The 18,359-nt window shown below is 39.3% G+C and overlaps 1 protein-coding gene across 3 annotated transcripts in view; it reads left to right on the top strand.

Moving 5' to 3' along the window:
- Positions 1-18,359, top strand: part of TNFSF13B (TNF superfamily member 13b) — a 79,031-nt gene that overhangs the window by 43,943 nt on the left and 16,729 nt on the right. For 2 of the 3 annotated variants that reach the window (XM_077854978.1, XM_077854979.1), the window contains exons 2-4: positions 1,106-1,236; positions 2,549-3,379; positions 3,477-3,564. In XM_077854978.1, the coding sequence (XP_077711104.1) occupies positions 2,789-3,379; positions 3,477-3,564 (679 nt within the window). In that variant the 5' untranslated portion in view covers positions 1,106-1,236; positions 2,549-2,788. Of the gene's footprint in view, positions 1-1,105; positions 1,237-2,548; positions 3,380-3,476; positions 3,565-18,359 lie in introns of those variants that run through there. The other variant, XM_077854980.1, reaches the window with a different exon arrangement.

Below are 18,359 nucleotides of genomic sequence, written 5' to 3'. Positions count from 1 at the left end.
TTTTCTATTTCAGGTGAGGAAAAAAAAGTAGGTAAGAAGTAGCTGCATCCTGGCAGAGAGCACTCTGCGGCTCAGGTATGGTAGCTTCCTTCCCTGAATAAACTTGTGGTGTGGGGTGTTATTCAATGAGTGGCAAGCTATTTGTTTAACAGAATTTCAGTTAAATTATTGTCAAGACATTTCCTCAGCAGGAAACAGATCCTTGATTTATGGAGTAGTAACTTCCTTTTGTTCCTCTAATAAGAAATTCAGGAGCACATGAATGCTGCTTGGTTTCCACTTGTCTTCAGAGAAATTTGGTCGTGTGATCACTGTGAAGGATGTGCACATGGCAGTAGCCGTGAGCCTCACATCTGGGTCAGGGGAAGCCACCGGCCTGCCGCCTTCTGTGGAAGAAGCACCAGCCCTCTCTATGCTTAGGGCTGCCCACCACTTGATCCAAGATGAGACACTTGTTTTAAACTGACCTACACATAGGCTGGTCAGTGGTACTCTCTGAAGACAGTCGGCCATGAAGGTGTCTATCCAAAAGAGCAATGAAGGCAGAACTAATTCTCTAACGCAATCGAACTATTCCCCCTCTCTGCAATTTTTACAGCAGCATATGGACAAGAGTGTCCCACCAAAAGTGGAAGAAAGTCAACTCACAGAAAGAAGCGGTGGCTACAAGTGTCCTGAGTAAAAGCACAGAGCGATGAATTTCTAGCACTGCCTCAAATTCTTTTATTCCATATGTCTTTGGGTAATATTAACACACACACATAAACCTGAGTGAGCTTCCCTTACTTTCAGTCAGAAGGGTTTAGTATAATCCCCAAACTGATTCTTTCTTTTCTTTCCTTTTCTTTCTTTCTTTCTTTCTTTCTTTCTTTCTTTCTTTCTTTCTTTCTTTCTTTCTTTCTTTCTTTCTCTTTCTTTCTTTCTTTCTTTCTTTCTTTCTTTCTTTCTTTCCTTTCTTTCTTTCTTTCTTTCTTTCTCTTTCTTTTTTTCTTTCTTTCTCTTTTCTTTTCTTTTCCTTTCCTTTTCTTTTCTTTTCTTTTCTTTTCTTTTCTTTTCTTTTCTTTTCTTTTCTTTTCTTTTCTTTTCTTTTTTTCTTTTTCTCTAGTGTATGTCCCCCTGATTGGCCTGGAAGCAAGAACTATGACAGAAGACGTGTGTTACGTGACATCTGACACAAAGGAGTCTGCTCACGCACTCACCTGAGAGATCGGAGAACAGCTGCTTTGGGCGGCCAAGGTAATCTTCAAAAGAACTTTTTAGAGGTGTTATCTTTTTTTTCAAGTTCTGTAAAAGTCATTTAACAAGGTCTTAGAACTCACAGACATAAAGGAACCTAGTAGGTAAAAATTAGTGTCTGGTGACGTCACCCCTCGTGAGCCGGGGAGGAAGCAGGAACTCCTCAGGGAGGCTGCTCTGTGACTCCTGACAGAGGTGAAGATGTGCTGACACCCTAGCAGGTGTCTCCCGGGGAAATCCCTGCAGACATTCCAAGGAGACCCGCACGAAGACGTCTGTGATGGTGCCATTTGTAATAAAGAAAAATAGTTCATGTCATGAGTGAAAATGGATGAGAAATGGAAGCATATTAAATCTAGTTTGTCCTGGTTCCTATAAGCCCTGTTACAGTTCCCAAGGACCCTTACCATCCCATTTCACAGACAGAAAACCGAATCCCAGACACACCATGTGTTTTGACCAAGGAGAGTGAGGATTCACACCCTGGCTCTGGAGCTCCTACCCTCACTTACGTTATTTCTGTGACTTTCCTTTTGAAGCTGGCATAGGGACATCATGTGAGACAGAGCTAGCGCTCCAGTCGTGGCACATGGAGGACTCAGGCCCAGCCAGGCCTTGGCAATTGCTCAGTAGCATTTGTTGAAGTGTGAGCTCCTGACACAACATGCAGGTCCTAGGAGCCGAGCAGCCAGACCCCAGGAAGTACTCAGGAGCTAGCCATCAAGACGTGTCTTGGCGGCAAGACCACATCCAGCAGCCATGATTTGGAACTACCATGACTCTGGGCTGAATCAGGTTGTTCACAGACACAGTAGATTGGGGCAGGGTCAACCTAATAAGGACCAGTAGATTAGCTGCTTTAGGGAAAGAGCACTTAGTTCATGGTGGGCTGGACTGAGGCACTTGGAGCTGGAGATAAGGCCAGTTTTCCCAGATGCTGTCGGCCTGAGCGGACACTTGGAGCTTAGTGGGAGTGCTTCCCAGCTTGGCCGTCCTGTGGGTGGCTGCCTGCCGGGCAGTGAGTCCCAGAAGGAACGCAGTACACATGTTTCCCTTCAAAATGCATCCCCTGCATATAAAGAAGCCCTCATGTGTAATCTAACTACATCCCCCAAATTTAGTCACATTCTTTTTATCTCATTGCTAAGATAATAATAAAAAGAATATTCCCCAGTGGATGTCTGTGCCTCCCCTGAGGAAATCTCGTTTTATTTCCTACTCTGAAACTGTTCATAAATCATTCTCCAGCTGAGTACAGTTCAGTGCTAGTACTTAGCTTATCTGACCTTCGCATTAATTATTTTTATTACAGCAGCAGGAACGTCAGTGTGTTTTCCCCTGCCCTCCGAAGCCATGTGGCCCCGAGCAGAGTGGCTCCCGTCCTGCCACCGGCGGCTCCTCCGGTACCTGTCCAGCTGTCCCAAGTGTACCAGCCCAAACCCCATGTCCTGTCATACCAATGGATGCACGAGGCCCGTTTGTGTGTGTGTGTGTGTGTGTGTGTCTTAGATGCGATTAAAATTCTTACAAAAACTGAAAGTGAAATGAGGAAATGATTGGGCAATCGAATAGAAGGGCCAGTGCCAGGAAGACCTATCATACCGGGGGGGCCCCGCGATGCGGCCAGGCAGACGGAGGGAAGCTCAGGAGAGCTCTCCTGAGGGCGACCACGGGGCCAGGCCATGTAGTCCGTGTAGGACATGAGCAAGCACAGCTCACAGGAAATGATCCGGTCCCTGCGCTCACTTACTCGAAAGGTCCAAACCTTCAAAGTTGCGGGAGTGCCATGGATGGCTGCACAGAAGGCCAGCAGTCACGCCTTTCTCCTTGCCTTGAGAGGGGAGAAGAAATGAAACTGAAGGAGTGTGTCTCCATCCTCCCCCTGAAGGAAAGCCCCTCTGTCCCATGCTCCAAAGATGGAACGCTGCTGGCCGTGACCCTGCTACTGGCCCTGACGGCCTGCTGCCTCTCCGTGGTGTCTTTCCACAGGGCGGCTGCCTTGCAAGCGGAGCTGGGGAGCCTCCGGGCGGAGCTGCGGGAACAGCACGCTGAGCCTGAGCGGCTGCCAGGCCCTCCGCAGGCCAGAGCCAGGGCCCCCAGGGCAGCCATGCGGGAGACCCCAGCTGTCACCTCAGCTCTGAACGTGAGTTTGCAGCAGCTGCGGCCCCAGGTTTGCCCCGCACCACTGCCCCCCACACCTCAGATATCTTTGCAATAACTTGGGGTTTTTCTCTCCTTAGGGAATCTTGGCACCATCCGCTGCAGGAGAAGGCAACTCCAGCCAAAGCAGCAGAAACAAGCGTGCCATTCAGGGGCCGGAAGAAACAGGTAAGTTTTGGGTGCAGAAGCATTTGGGAGCCAGGGAGCCTGGCATCCACAGGTGTGGAGGCTGGCCTCTGCTTTGAGGTCCCGAGAGTTGATTGATCAGTACTCAAAGACTGTGAGAGGTGCATTTACACCAGATGTGGCTTTAGGGCACAGCCTGTGCATTGGCACATTGATGAGCCTGCACGCCACGTTTTGTCCTCCAATGAGCATAGTGAGGGCCCTGCTGTCCTGGCAGCATAAAGGATGAGAAAGAGCCCAGAGTCTTCCTCCAATAGATCGTGCCTGTGTTGGAAACAGTGTCCATCACTCCAGCAGGAAAGCGCTTCAGGTCAGTATAGGTTCTGTCTACCTGAGTCATGGACAGTCAGGTAAAGGTAAACACTTCCTGAGGGCACCTTGTGTGCCATGCAGCCCAGTGAAGCTCCTGTTGGGAGCAGGTGTGTGTTTGTGATTTGTTTATTGCTGTAGTTCTAAAAAAGTTCATTTTACACACACACACATGCACACACGCACGCATGCATGCGTATACACACAGATTTTAAAGCTTTTCTTTAATGCTTTTCCAGGAACTTTTCCAGGAAGAGTTCTTTCATGATTGCTGCCTTTCTTTCTGTCCCACTTATTCCACAGTCTTAGAGATTCCAGAAACCTTGGATTGGGCAGAGCTTCCCCAAATGTTTGATTCTAGTTCCTGCATTTCAACGATGAAAAAGAGCATTACATTCATTCAATAATATCACAACTTAAACAATCCCTGGTATCATTCCTTTTCTTTTCTTTTCTTTTCTTTTCTTTTCTTTTCTTTTCTTTTCTTTTTCTTCTTTTCTTTTCTTTTCTTTTCTTTTCTTCTTTCTCTTTCCTTTTTTTGAAAGAACACGTTTTGAGCAAACAGCATGGGCCTGCTTGGCGCATGCTGGGATAGTTATTGTCACGGCTACCATTTCCTTAAGTCCTCACGTTGGCCTTGAGGTGAGCAGAACAGGTGTAGTTCTGTACATATGTATTTGTACTTGTGGAGGGAAGCACATGACTTAGAGACTAGGTGTTCTTCCGTCAGACCACACACACACACTCACACACATTAGGTGCTTTGGCTGGAAATGTATTCACTAACTGCCTTATTCATGGAAAGAAAATTCTTACCTCTTCCTTAAAACCATAATTTTCTACATATGCTTTGTGTCAAGTATCAGAAACAGTTGGGTTTAAATATATATAAACTAGGAAATGTGAGTACTTTTACTATACTTTAACACATGAATTATTTTCATACTTTGCAATTTTATCATATGTATTTCCTACCTAACTGAAAAAATACAGCATATATACTATGGATTTATTTTTGTGTTCACTTATCATTATGCAATAAGCATTTTCCCTACTACTAAGTTATTCTCACACATCCATGTTAGTTTCCTGTCACACAGTTATTTAACATGACCATTTCCAAAACTTTTGTGCAGATTTCTTTTTTCTTTTTTCTTTTTTTTTTTTTTTTAAGATTTTACTTATTTATTCATGAGAGACACACACACAGAGAGAGAGAGAGAGGCAGAGACACAGTCAGAGGGAGAAGCAGGCTCCACGTGGGACTCGATCCTGGAACTCCAGGATCACATCCTGGGCCGAAGGCGGCGCTAAACCGCTGCACCACCTGGGCCACCCTCTTATTTCTGATGAATTACATGTTCCAAAGAAAGAATATCAGAAATAAAGAGGATAAACATCTTTATCACCCTTACTCCCTTTTGCCATGTTGCTTCCAAAATGAATTATAAATGTATTGTAGTCAGAAATGCACTGTACAAGTTCTCCACATTCTTAGTGTTTTATCTTTTAAAATTTATGTTGGCTAGCTTGGTAGTTGTAAACAGTATCTCAAATGTAATTTGTTATTTGCTTACAAATAAGAATTTCTGCGTATTTACATAACTTCTAATTTTATCTTCTGCTAATTTTTATTTATAACTTCCCTCATTTGTCCTAATTCTTTGTGATTTGAATGAACTATATTAAACATTCTGTTTATCAAAATTTTGCTGTAAATATCTTCCCAATATCTTGCTTATTTAAAATGTGTACAGAGATTTTACATCTGTGTATGTAATATGATAAACTTTTCCTTCTGATCTCTGTCATACGTTAAAGCTAAAAATGTATTTCTTCATAATTTCTTACATAGCCTATTCTATTCTCTACCACTTTGACTTGTTTACAACTTTGTGTTTTAGTTTGCTGTTATTTAACTCCTTAATCCTCCTGGCATTCATTTGGTAGATCATGTCTACTAGCTTTAACTTACCCTTTCTTCTTTAATTTTTTTCCTTCTAAATTATTCCTAATATCTCAACTAAATTTATTAGATGATTCTTTTTAACTTGTTTGCATTGGAAAGCTTACTGTGTTGTATTAAGTTTCTCACATATAGTTGAATCTATTTTGAGACATTTTCATTGATTTATTATTCTTTTTATCTGTATTAAATAAAATATGTTAAGTATTTTGTAATATAATGAGCTTTAATATCTCATAGAGTCAGAATGTTTCAATCTTCTTCAACCTCCGTGCTAGTATCCTCCAGTCTCTGCACATTAGGTTTATGAATAATCCTTAACTTTACCATTGCAAAAGAGCTGCAAAGGGCTCATTATAGCAGGTTTAAGAAGAAACGACATTGAATAAGAAATTAATTAACTCCCAGAGTCCCACTTCCATAAATACCCTCTATTATATTTAAATTTTCCTCCTATGTGCAAAATTTTACAAATTTGTGATTCTATGGCATCCAAAAATCATATACTGATTAAAAATTTTCTCTAAATAAATTTGTAATTTTTAGAAAGTTTGGAAAGTAACAAAAAATTGTATCAAGTGAATAAAAATTTACCCAGTTTCCACAGCCCAGATATAACTGCTATTTTCATAATCATAATTTGCCTGAGATTTTCATAGACCTTTTATATAGTATATATATAGTATATATATAGACCTTTTATATAGTATATATGTATGTATATATACATTATATATATATATTAGTATAGGTATATATAGTATGTATATAAATATATCAAATATGTATAGATAACATATATATGCAATAAATAGTACCCCCCATATATATACACACTAACACTCATAACGTCCATAGATCTGAGAGGAGATCTCCTCTCCTTGAAGAGGAGGACCTCAGTTACAGGTCATATCTGCTATTCCTCATTGGTGAAACTGGCTTGAATGTCATTTTAGATGCCATCCTTCTGTGCAGGGAAAATGTAATTTGCTTAGTACTACAAGAGTAATGTGTATGTAACCAAGAGGGTTGTCTGGAACTCCTTGACTCCTTTCTTTCTTTCTTTCTTTCTTTCTTTCTTTCTTTCTTTCTTTCTTTCTTTCTTTCTTCTTTCTTTCTTTCTTTCTCTGTTTGGTAATGTCCTTTCTTTGGAGTTGAGAAAATTCTGTATAATTTGAATCTATGCAACTTTCTTTGTTTTTGTTTGTTTCTATTCTAGTTCTGATTTTTTTTTTAAGATATTTGTTTATTTATTTGAGAGAGAGAGAGACTATGAGCTGAAGGCAGTGGCAGAGGCAGAGGGAAAGGCAGATACCCCACTGAGCAGGAAGCCAGATGTGGAGCTCAATCCCAGGACCCCGAGGTCATGACCTGAGTCAAAACCACAAGTTGGACACTTAACCGACTGAGCCACCCAGGCACCCCTTGTCCTGATTTTATTAAGTAAGCCTCAAAAACTTTAGGTTGTCCCTGTTACTTTCAAACTGTCCATTCTTGTTCTTATTTATTCATTTTCTATATGCATTATAGAACCATTGACAGTTTCTGTTGGAATTTTATGCAAATTGTAACTCTGAAGATGAAAATGAATTTGTTCACTGTTTAATTTATATAACCAATAATGCTTAATATCTTTTTATTAAATAACAAATCTTAAATTTCCCAATTAGATAGAATTTTCTTAGGTTTTACTGTTCTTTCATAGTTAATTATTAAAAAGGTTTTGTTGTGATTTTGGAGTTCTGGGATTTTTAAATAGCTTATTAAACTGTTTTAAAATATACAGAATTTTCAACAAATATTGTAGCATTCAATCTCATGGATAGTTTTGAGCCACATCAACACCCTTACTGGACTTGTACTTAACAGAATTATAATATTGTTTCAGATTTTTTTAAAGAGTAGTCTGCTTTCTACATATACTCCTCAATATCAGTGTGCCATCATTTTATAACTATGTCAAATAGGTTCAGAACTAACTATTGCTAAATAACACCCCAGGACGTTGCCCATTTTTATTTCTCTGTAAATCCAATCTAAATTTCAGCAGCACTTCAGTTTTATTGTGTGCTTGTTCAGTTTGTAAATAAACTCCAGGGTGTTGGGGTAGAACATACCACATCCTCAGTATGTAGCACACCTGGGATTACATAGCACCCAGGGGAGGTTTGTATGTGTCCTGTCTGTACAACCTAAGAGTAGAGGCTTCTGTGGTCCAGGTCCTCTTTCTTTGGCACATTCATTGTGATACTTCCACACAGTAGGTGTTCTATGAATATTTGCTGATTGATTTGGGGCTTACTATGAGGTAAGATGCAATGACTTGGCATCATTTGAAGAGGGAGTGATTTTCCCATATTTCTTCATTTCTCAGGTTTAGATCAGAGGCCATCTTATGCAATTTTTTAACTTGACATTGAAAGCAGCTAATTTGCCAAAGGATGAGGTTGCTTGCAAGGCTAGAGTTGCAGGGAGAGTTCAGGGGCCCCTTGTCCCAGACCTTCTTGGTTCACCAGGTAGAGGCACAATCTGGGTTCGCTGAAGAGTCAGAGATAAACTCACATATTCAGCAATCTAACTCTAATTTCATGGATTTCGGGTTTTCTTTAATGTTTTGGTTTTAATTGAAGTATTATTTACGTGCGGAAAAGGGCACGTATCTTAAGGAGACAGCTTGGTGAGTATTCACAAAACGAATAGCAGTAGATGAAGGGACGACATCAGCCTCAGCCCACGTGCCCACTTGACATTCTTCCAGTCCTCTCAAGGGTAAATGCTGCCCTTGCTTAGTTATACACTTTGGGTATTTGGCTCCGGTTTTGTTTGTCTTAATTGTGTTGTGTTTCAAATGGAAGTCTTATTAAGTTTCTGTGTTTCATAAGATAATTTCTGATTGTAATCTAACAAACAGAAATGTGGGGAAATCCAGGATCAAAGAATTGCCAAATGGCATGCATTAGCCAAAAGTTCACTTTTCAGCCCATAAGTGTATTTGGAGATATTCCCAAATAAAATTAATAACTAAAGTGATCTGGCTTTGAAACATTACATGTTAAAATTTCTTCACAAATGGAATCATCATGATCCCTGTAGTTCAGTTCTCATCTAACTATTCCATCCACTTAAAAAATGTAGAGATAACCATACCAAGAGCCATCAAGAGAATGGGTTCTTTCAAATGGATTTCCACTGAGCTCAGTTTATTAATAAAATCAGGTAACCTTTATATTTTAACTCTTGTTATTCAGTAGGGAATTTAAAAGTTATTAGAAATGTATGTGTTTTAGATTATAGAAATACAAAAGTTATTTTTGTTGATAATGTGTATTATACTTGTCTCAATTATAATAGTAAAACAGTGTTGAAAGCATGAACAAAATATACAAACAAGAGGGGGGGAATTACTCATATTTCATCTTCTAAGTATTTGTTGTAAGATTTTGAACAATCTACTTTATTTTTCTCCATTTTTAAATAAACTTTCTTGGTTTGTAATTATTTTAGAATTATAGGAAAGTTGCAAAGGTAGTGCAGAGAGTTGCTATCTAGCCCCCATCCAGTGTCTCCTGTTGTCTTACATTACAATACTTTGTCACAATTAAGATACCAGCATTAGTACTTAACAAATAACTGAACTCCATTTTTGAGTATTCTTTCTTAAAATCCATAATCCATCTCCTTTGCAAGGAAAGATGGGAGGTCCGATGGGTCTGTAACATCCAGTCTTTGTTTCATTGACATTTCTGGCTTGGCGGTATCTTACAAGACTGTAAAATGAGTGTTGAAAGCATACAATGTAGAGCATATACAATGTCATCCAATTTGTACCAAAGTTAGGCTGATGGAGGCTTTTACCCAGTAAGGGCGTGTTCCTTCCTAGAACAGAAACAGCTGGCTGCTGTCATGGTGATCTTTGACCAGAAGCTTCCCCGAGTGCTATTTTTTCCCCCTTGCTTCAATAATTACTTCTTTTTTTCAGTGTTGCAAGAGCTGGCTTCTGTTCAGTTTCCAAAAAAGTAATAAAATAAATTAGTGACCTCACAACCAAATCTCTGAACCCTGTTTTTGTCAAGTTTAAAGTTTTGGGAAACAGAAGAGCCAGGAAATGAGTCAATCAAAGCAGCCAGAAGTGATGTTGCATCTCTTCCATGTATGCCACAGGCCTGCCAGGTCTTAAGGACTGTTCTAGGTGTTGGGTTCTGATCAGAAAACACAACAGATAAAAGTATCCTGCCCACAGGAGATTAAATTACTGCGAAGGGGAAAGATACAGAAAGTAATCAATAAACACAATTAATGAGTAAGTTACAATACAAAATGGCAAAGAGCATGAAAAAGTGAAATATCTTGGGCAGGGGTTCACAAGATGGGCGATGTGAAGGGTGGGAGGAGGGGAGGGGCAGCGTATGTAAGGAAGGCCAGGGTAGGTCTTTCTTTTTCTCCTCAAAGGTTCAATAATTCTTTATACTTTCAACTTTAAAAAAAATTGCAGAAATGGAGGGATATTTAAATTTTTTAAATGTATTTATTTGAGAGAGAGAGTGAGTATGAGAGAGAGTGAGCACAAGTGGGGCCGAGGGGCAGAGGGTAGAGGGAGAAACAGAATCCCCACTAAGCCTGATGTGGGACTCCATCTCAGGACCCAATCTCAGGACCTGGGATCATAACCTGAGCTGAAGGCAGATGCTTCACCAATTGAACCATCCAGGTGCCCTGGGTTGATATTTTCAAAATAAATTCATAATATTGAAGAATGTGTTGTTCTCGTTAATAATCCTGTAGGAATGGATGATATTCATTTTAATGTTTAATTATTATTTTTATAAGTCAAGTCCTATTTAAAAGAACTGTATTGGGCAACTGCACTTTTCTTGTGGTTAGATTTTCTTTTAAAGAGTATTCTAGGGCAGCCCAGGTGGTTCAGCGGTTTAGCGCCGCCTTTCAGCCCAGGGAGTGATCCTGGAGACCCGGGATCAAGTCCCATATTGGGCTTCTTGCATGGAGCCTGCTTCTCCCTCTGCCTGTGTCTCTGCCTCTCTCTCTCTCTCTCTCTCTCTCTCTCTCTCTGTCTGTCTCTCATGAATAAATAGGTAAAATCTTTAAAAAAAAAAAAGAGTATTCTAATGGCTCTTGGGTTGGGGGGGGCTCTGTGAGTTCAGTTAATTTTTGGATTTGGCTCAGGTCATAATTTCAAGGTCCTGAGATCGACCCCATGTCGGGCTCTGCGCTCCATGAGGGCTCTGCTTGAGATTCTCTCCCTGTCACCCCGCTTGCACAAATCTGCTCTTGCTCTCTCTCAAATAAATACAGTGTTTTAAAAAATAAAAGATGTTCTCATTTCTTAAGAGTTAGAGAAGAAAGAGATATTGCTCAAAAACAGAGGAAACATCCACTGTGCAGAGGTCTGAGGTGAGCACTCCAGAATATACAGAAACGAGGAGAGTGGAAAAGTTATTGGGTATGTTACATGCACAAGCTCTGGGTTGAGCTCTGTGCATCTGTGATACCATTTACCTTCTCGGTAACCCCTATTAGGTTGGTGTTATTGGCTTTTGCTCTCTGGAGCACAATACATGACCCCAATTTAGCGTTCAGGAAAGTTATCAAATGAGATGAATGACTACAAATTCTGAGGTTTTTTTTTTTTTTTTTTTTTTTTCCGTTATGCAAGCTGTACATGCTTGATGGTCAAGTAATGCACCAGATTTGACACAATCTGTTGGGTCCCCCAGAGGCCTAGATTGTTATCTACATGAGTACCAATAAGAGGACATTTAGCTGTGGTATCACAGGATATTGGCTCAGATCACAGGCTGAACGATGGTCGACACCATGATGGTTAAGAGCTGAGCTGAATTTTGAAGACTGAGCAGATTTGGGGAAGAAGTGACAATGTTCCAGGATATGGGAACAGTGATGCATCATGAAGTTACAACAGGCAAGAAGTGGCATTACTGTGACAGAATGCCTGCCACCGCCTTGGCATTCTTCCTTTGCTTGGATTTTTGCAAAGGAAAATCTCCTGAAGTGTTCTTACAAGTTCAGGCTTTCTCTTCCTCCTCCTATGGTTGGGCCGTTTGGGGTAGATGGGGAGATGACTGCAAATAACTACCCTGTGACAGCTTCTGACACTGACTGTGAGGTCACACTTCACAGTTTGTTCTGTTTCTCTCCCATCTGCTACACTAGAACTTCTTCTGGGAAATAGCACAAAATTTTAGAGAAATACTGCACAACCATTTGCTTCAAAAAATAGTATAGTGTGCTACAGGTCTACAAATGAAAACTCAAAATCCTTATTGTTGAGGATTATTTGCAATGTAAAGTCTTTTCCAAATAACCCTGGGCCCAAGGACTTATTGTTAGAGAGTCCAGATATCAGTGGTGGTGGTGGTTTTTATAGAACCTATTTGCCCTCAAGCATTTTAGTTTTAAGAACCATTTGGAAAAAGTTGGATATTGTTATGATGTCTATTTTTGTTTCTAAATGATTGCACAAATTTTCTTTCTTTTCTTTTTTTTATTCTGATGTAAACCAGACACTGCAAATTTGTAAGTGATGGTCCTTAATATCAAGTGGCTCAACCTAGGGAGTGAGACAATAATAGAAATGATTAGGATGGATCATGAAATGCTATTTCAGTAGATGTGTGCACAAAGTATAATAGGATCAAATATTTAGCTAGAAGGATGAGGGAAAGGGTTGATATTTGGTCTGAGCCCTGAGGGATGGATGGATTTCACCAGATGTCAAGGTGAGGAATATGTAGCCAGAGGGAATGGTGGATACACAGTCACGGAGGCATGAGGCTGAGCTCCCATTCTGTGTGCGGTGGGAGGATGGAGGTGTAAAGGTAGACTTGGGTTTTGTGTGCAGGGAAAACCCACTGAAGGACTTATAAATGTTACAAGGACAAGATAAAATTTGGTTTAGGAAAGGAAGTCTGGAGGGAATGCAAGCAATGGAATCGAAATTGCAGAAAAGAGAAGAGGCACAATTCAGTGGATGAGTACAATTGTCCAGAGTGTAGAAATCTGAACATGGCTGCCATGCTTGTCTTGTCCTTGTGTGTTGTCCTCTCCCTGTCTCTCTTTGTCTGTCTGTCTTTCTCCCCTTTGGCCATACTTATGTCTTTCCAACCTCAGCCTTTGTATATACTCATGATTGTTAATTTTGTCTGGAATGTTCATGCCCCCCTTCTTTCTTCTGACTTCAGTTTAAGCATCCGTTTCAGAGAAGCCTTCCTGATTGGGCCAAAGTCTGGGCACTGTGTTTCTCTTGCAACTTCAATTCTGTATTTGTGATGTTGATTCATACCTGTTCCTTCCACTAGATCAGAAGCTCCATAGGGGTAGGGATTGTGTATTCTCTGTTTCTTTTCTTTTTTTGCTATCCAGAGCACAACCCATGACCTAAATTTACTGTTCAGTGAAATTATTGAATGAGATAAGTGACTGAGCAAAACTTGAAAATTCAAACCATTAGAACTGAATTATTTGCTGGGTTTCAAGATTGCAGAGGAAGCAATCTGGCATTTTTACAAAGTTTCTAGATTGGGCAGCTCAGAGGATGGTTATAGCCACTAAGAGAAAATGAGCAGGAGGTGAGTGCATGTGAGGAAGGTAAAGAGATCGATTTGGGTCATGTTGAGTTTGAATTATCAGTGTGACATCTAGACAGAAATATCCAAGGAGGAGTTGAAGGTGTAAGAGTTCGTTGTGCAGCTCTCTGGTAGCTTTCTCCAAGCATTCAGTTGTGTATTTCTCTCTTTGTTTTTACCTTCCTTAACTTCAAGTATGTTTGCATGTTGTGCAATTTGCATGAAGCTAATTTTCTTCACTGGTAAGTTACTGATATCCAGGGCTTTATGAATATACATCATTAATAATGAGAAATATTCTAAAGTGATGCAAAGAAGTCATGGCAAAATAAAAATAAAAACATATCCTGTGGAGATGATGACTCGATTATAAAATTAGTAATTTTAAATTAAAATAGTTCATCAGTTGTAAAATGAAATAACTTATGAAGATGGCATCTTGTTTTCCAGGGTTTGTTTAATTTTTTTTGTCTGCTTTTTTACTCTTGATGTTTATGAGGCAAGGCAAAGGGCTGCCATTTTGTATATCCTGCAGTGCTTTAGGCATAGAAGATACACTCACATTATGAAGGGTATGTAACAATGCCCAGTTAGTGCTTAGGACTCAGCACACACACACACACACACACACACACACACACACACACAAATCTTACATTGAGATATCTTTCTTTACTCCTGTTGACACTTGTAATTTCTATTTTATTTTATCAACCTCTTTCCAAAACCTCCAAAGAACCAGCTCCCCTTTTGTACTGCCTCAGGATTGTAGTACAACCATCTTCTGAATTATCCAGAATTGAAATCGTGTTTTCATTATTAGTTTTTAATTCTCCTTCAGACACATACTCATTAGTTACAAACTTTTAATTTTTTTTCTCACAATGTACCTCGGATGCTCTATTTATATAATTGCTTCTGAGATCAAATCCTCATGTTATATTTACTACCAGTCAACAGTTGACCCTTTGCTTTCATACTCTCTACATTTTATTCTACACAAGGATGCATTATGATCTTTCTAAAGCACAACATGTATCAGGCAGGCCCCTCTCAAGATTAAAAATTCTGAATTTTTAAAAGCTTTTCTGGTAAGTCAAATATATACAATTTAGATCTCTAGAAAGACTTTTAAAACCCTGTTAACTCGTTTTCGCAAACTGTTTATCAATGGTCAAATAAAACTCTAAAATCCATTTTTTTACCCCTAAATTCTTGTATTCCCATTCCTTAAAGAATGTTTATCCCAAAGTCATGTTTTCTTCAATTTCTTCTTAAATCCATGTCCATCATTAGGTCAATATTTAGATCTTTATGGGATTTCTCCTAGTTAGACTTTTCCACTGATTATTTATTCAAAACTAGTTCCAGGGACAGCTGGGTGGCTTGGTGGTTGAGCATCTGCCCTTGGCTCAGATTGTGACCCCAGGGTTCTGGGATCAGTCCCATGTTGGGCTCCCCACAGGGAGCCTGCTTCTCCCTCTGCCTATGTCTCTGCCTCTCTCTCATGAATAAATAAATAAAATTTAAAAAATTAGTTCCATAAAAATCAAACTACATGACTTCCATATACTGATAGGTAAAGTATGCAGCAATAGGAGAGAGGCATCACCTTCAGAAACTATGGTGCAGTAAGTAAGAGGACGGAAGGAAGAAGAGATACAGGGAAATGCAGGAAGGGCCTCTCATCCAGACTGAGGAGCTTGGAAGCAGCTTGAATGAGCTGAGTAAGAAGGATGATCAGGAACAAGTAGGTGAGGTTCATATGAATGGGGCAGATGTAATGGGGGAAGCTCTGTGCTTTCTACTGGAATTACGCATAATCTGCAATAACTGCATTATTTATGGTAGTTTATATTAGGTTGAACTTTCTTGAAATAATGTACAGTAAACCCAATTCTAGTTTGAAAACGTCTAGTTCCAATACAGAAAATAATACAGCAGATACTAGCAATCCCATAAACTGTCAAATCCCTTCTCCTAATTAAATGGTGTTTGAATGTAGCATAGGTCTCATACTTATTTTTTTTAAGATTTTATTTATTTGAGAGAGAGAGCATGGGGGGGTGGGGAGAAGAGGGAGAGGCAGACTCCCCACTGAGCAAGGAGCCCAATGTGGGGCTGGGATCATGACCTGAGCCGAAGGCAGATGCTTAACAGACTGAGCCACACAGGCTCTGCAATAATGTCATACACATGGCTTTCAAACTCAAAATGTTTTCCATATGGAAAATATTTAAATGTATTCTCACTGTGAGGTTGGTTGGATTTTATTATATCAAATATTGAGCAATAGCAAATTATTTTTGTTCTAAAAACTCTTATTTTAGGAATTCTCTTTTGTAAACTATTTTTGCCATCAATACAATATTTTTGTTTTAGAAACATTTTACACAAAATACAATGTTATGAATCAATATTATGCTGTAAATTTGTACTTATCAATTATCCTTTTTTTCACACATTATTATAATATAAAATATATATATTTAGAAATATGTATATCCCCATCATACAGAAAGGTTTTAATGTATGCTGTCACCCTGTTTAGTTAAAAAGATAGATTATTCTCACACTCTTCAAGTTTCCTTCAGTTGTAGTAGAGAGAAGGATGTATGCAAGACTTGAAAACCAAACACATTGATGACCATTATAGTTGTTACCAGCATTGTGTTTCTTACCTTCGACTGTGCATTCTCAAAACTCTTGTGGTTGGCTATCTGTGCTACTGGGAGATGTGAAAAAGCAGTATTGCTATTTTGACCCACTTTTTGTGAGCAATAATACATACTTTAAGGCCAGATCTGTTGAATTGGAGAGTCTTAAAGGATTGTACTAGAGAGAAGATGATAATGGACATTAGATTTCCTAAAATGGAAGAGCTGAAAGCAAAGAGGTAAACAGCACTGATGAGGTTGACGACACATAAGCAGCAACTCATGAGGCCAAAGTGGGATGTCCTTGGCTTATTTCCGACAGCCCTCGTTCAAAAGTCCATTGACTTTGTCTGGAACAAGAAAAGTCAATGAATGACACTGGTCTCAGTGAGTGTAATTCAAACATATTACTGAACTTTTATTGTAATATTCCACTTTCCTTTCTGAAGAGTATTTTCTTGGAATACACTTTTCTTACCACAGTGTATTTTCTATTAAAATTATATTTCTGCTACTACGTGATGGAATAGATCATTGTTTTTTAACATGTAAGTTGTAGCCAACTCTTGTTGGGCTGCAGAGATTAAAATTCAGATGTTTTCTAGGTAGACTCTTTCTCTGAATAAAACATGTAAGTATTCTATGGGATGTTGGGTAAATGGTCAAGAAGGATTAATTGGAATCGGAATAACATATTACAATTTTTCTTGTCTCTCTGTATTGGGGTCATTTGGTTTTAATGGCCTCCTGGTGCTCTTCCTTTATGTGTCCAGTTTATTGAGTGCAATAGTGTGAAGAGCAATAATGCTAGCACTGTTCCCACTATAATAGCCAAGATTGACCTTGTAAGTATCGTGGACCAGGAATGGTACTAAATGGGCCACATACACTATCTCACTTAATAATCTCTGTATGCATATGCACATACAGCAAAGGAAAGATGGAACATTTGGAAATTTGACCTTGACCTTTGTCAGTATCCTCTTCTCCCAAGCTCTGATTGACCCTTGCATCCCTCACAGAACTTACCATGGTGCCCTATGAATGGTAGTTCCTTAAGAAGTGTTTGCTAGAAAGATAGGAACACGTTAAAGGCAGGGTTAGTAGGGCCACTCTAGCTAGATACTGTGCCCGCTCTTCAGTCTTTCACTGCTGTGGGTGTTTTGTTTCTTCTTTCTTTCATGCCATCCTTATTCACAACAGTTCTTCCTCTTGCGATGCTTTTACTTATTTGTGGTGGCAGAAGGTCTACCATAGTAACAGCACTAATGAGTCACATTTTCCCTGTGGCACAGACATGGCCACCATTGCTTTGCAGATCAACAAAAGAATCACAAGTAGTCCAGAATGTTCTGCTCCTATTGAAATGATCAGATAAACATAGAAATATGTTAGGAAAGCTTCAGGGTGATAAAGGAATTGCAACATCGTATTTCCACCCAAACACCGAGGGAGACTTCTTAACAGATTCTCTTCTGTGATCATTCCCTGCAGCGGTGATCTTTGTAGAGCCGTATGTTTGTGCAGCTTGGGAATAGCTTGTAACTATTACATCTGTTATTAGGTGTTGTGTTGCAAATATTAGAACTTAGAACATTTTAAAATCATCAAATGAAGCAGGAATTCACTGTGCCAAGCTCTTAAAATGTGGGAAGAATGTTTTTAAAGTAATACTTCAATTCTGAATAAGATACTTGCTGGGTAATAAAAAAACTCTAAATTAATGTCTTCTTGACTTAAAATAGGCAAACTTAAATTTCTGTGTCCTATTTTTCATGATATCTACACAGTGTTCTCAATATGCTTTTACCTGGAGGCATCTGTCTTTATTTAACAGAATAGTCCTCTGTTTCCTTGAATGCTGTCTGGGATATTGGACACGTGATATGCGATGCAAATTGATGCTTCCCAGAAACTTTACTGATTATGCAGTTTCAGGGAAATCTCCCATTTTATTTTGAAAGATGCTGTCTCTTCTCTCTTCTTGGTCCAAAATATTTTACCCAAAGCTTGACTTTGGCTCCAGAGTGAAACAGGCACGGGTTAAGCTCTGGCTAACTTTTCACCATGGGCCCCAAATGAGCTGTTTACACTTTTCAGGATTTAGTTTCCCGTACATAATTTTTAGGATTTTTGTGAGGTTGCCTGTATTTGTATCTACTCAATAAATATTTTTATTCTCAGTAATGGTAATTGTATTAGCAGTAACAGTGAGTTGCTATTTAACATTGGCTTTTTTTGTTT

The sequence above is a fragment of the Canis aureus genome, chromosome 17 (assembly GCF_053574225.1).
Source record: "Canis aureus isolate CA01 chromosome 17, VMU_Caureus_v.1.0, whole genome shotgun sequence".
Classification (NCBI taxonomy): domain Eukaryota; kingdom Metazoa; phylum Chordata; class Mammalia; order Carnivora; family Canidae; genus Canis; species Canis aureus.
This window is presented reverse-complemented; position numbering and strand designations above follow the sequence as displayed.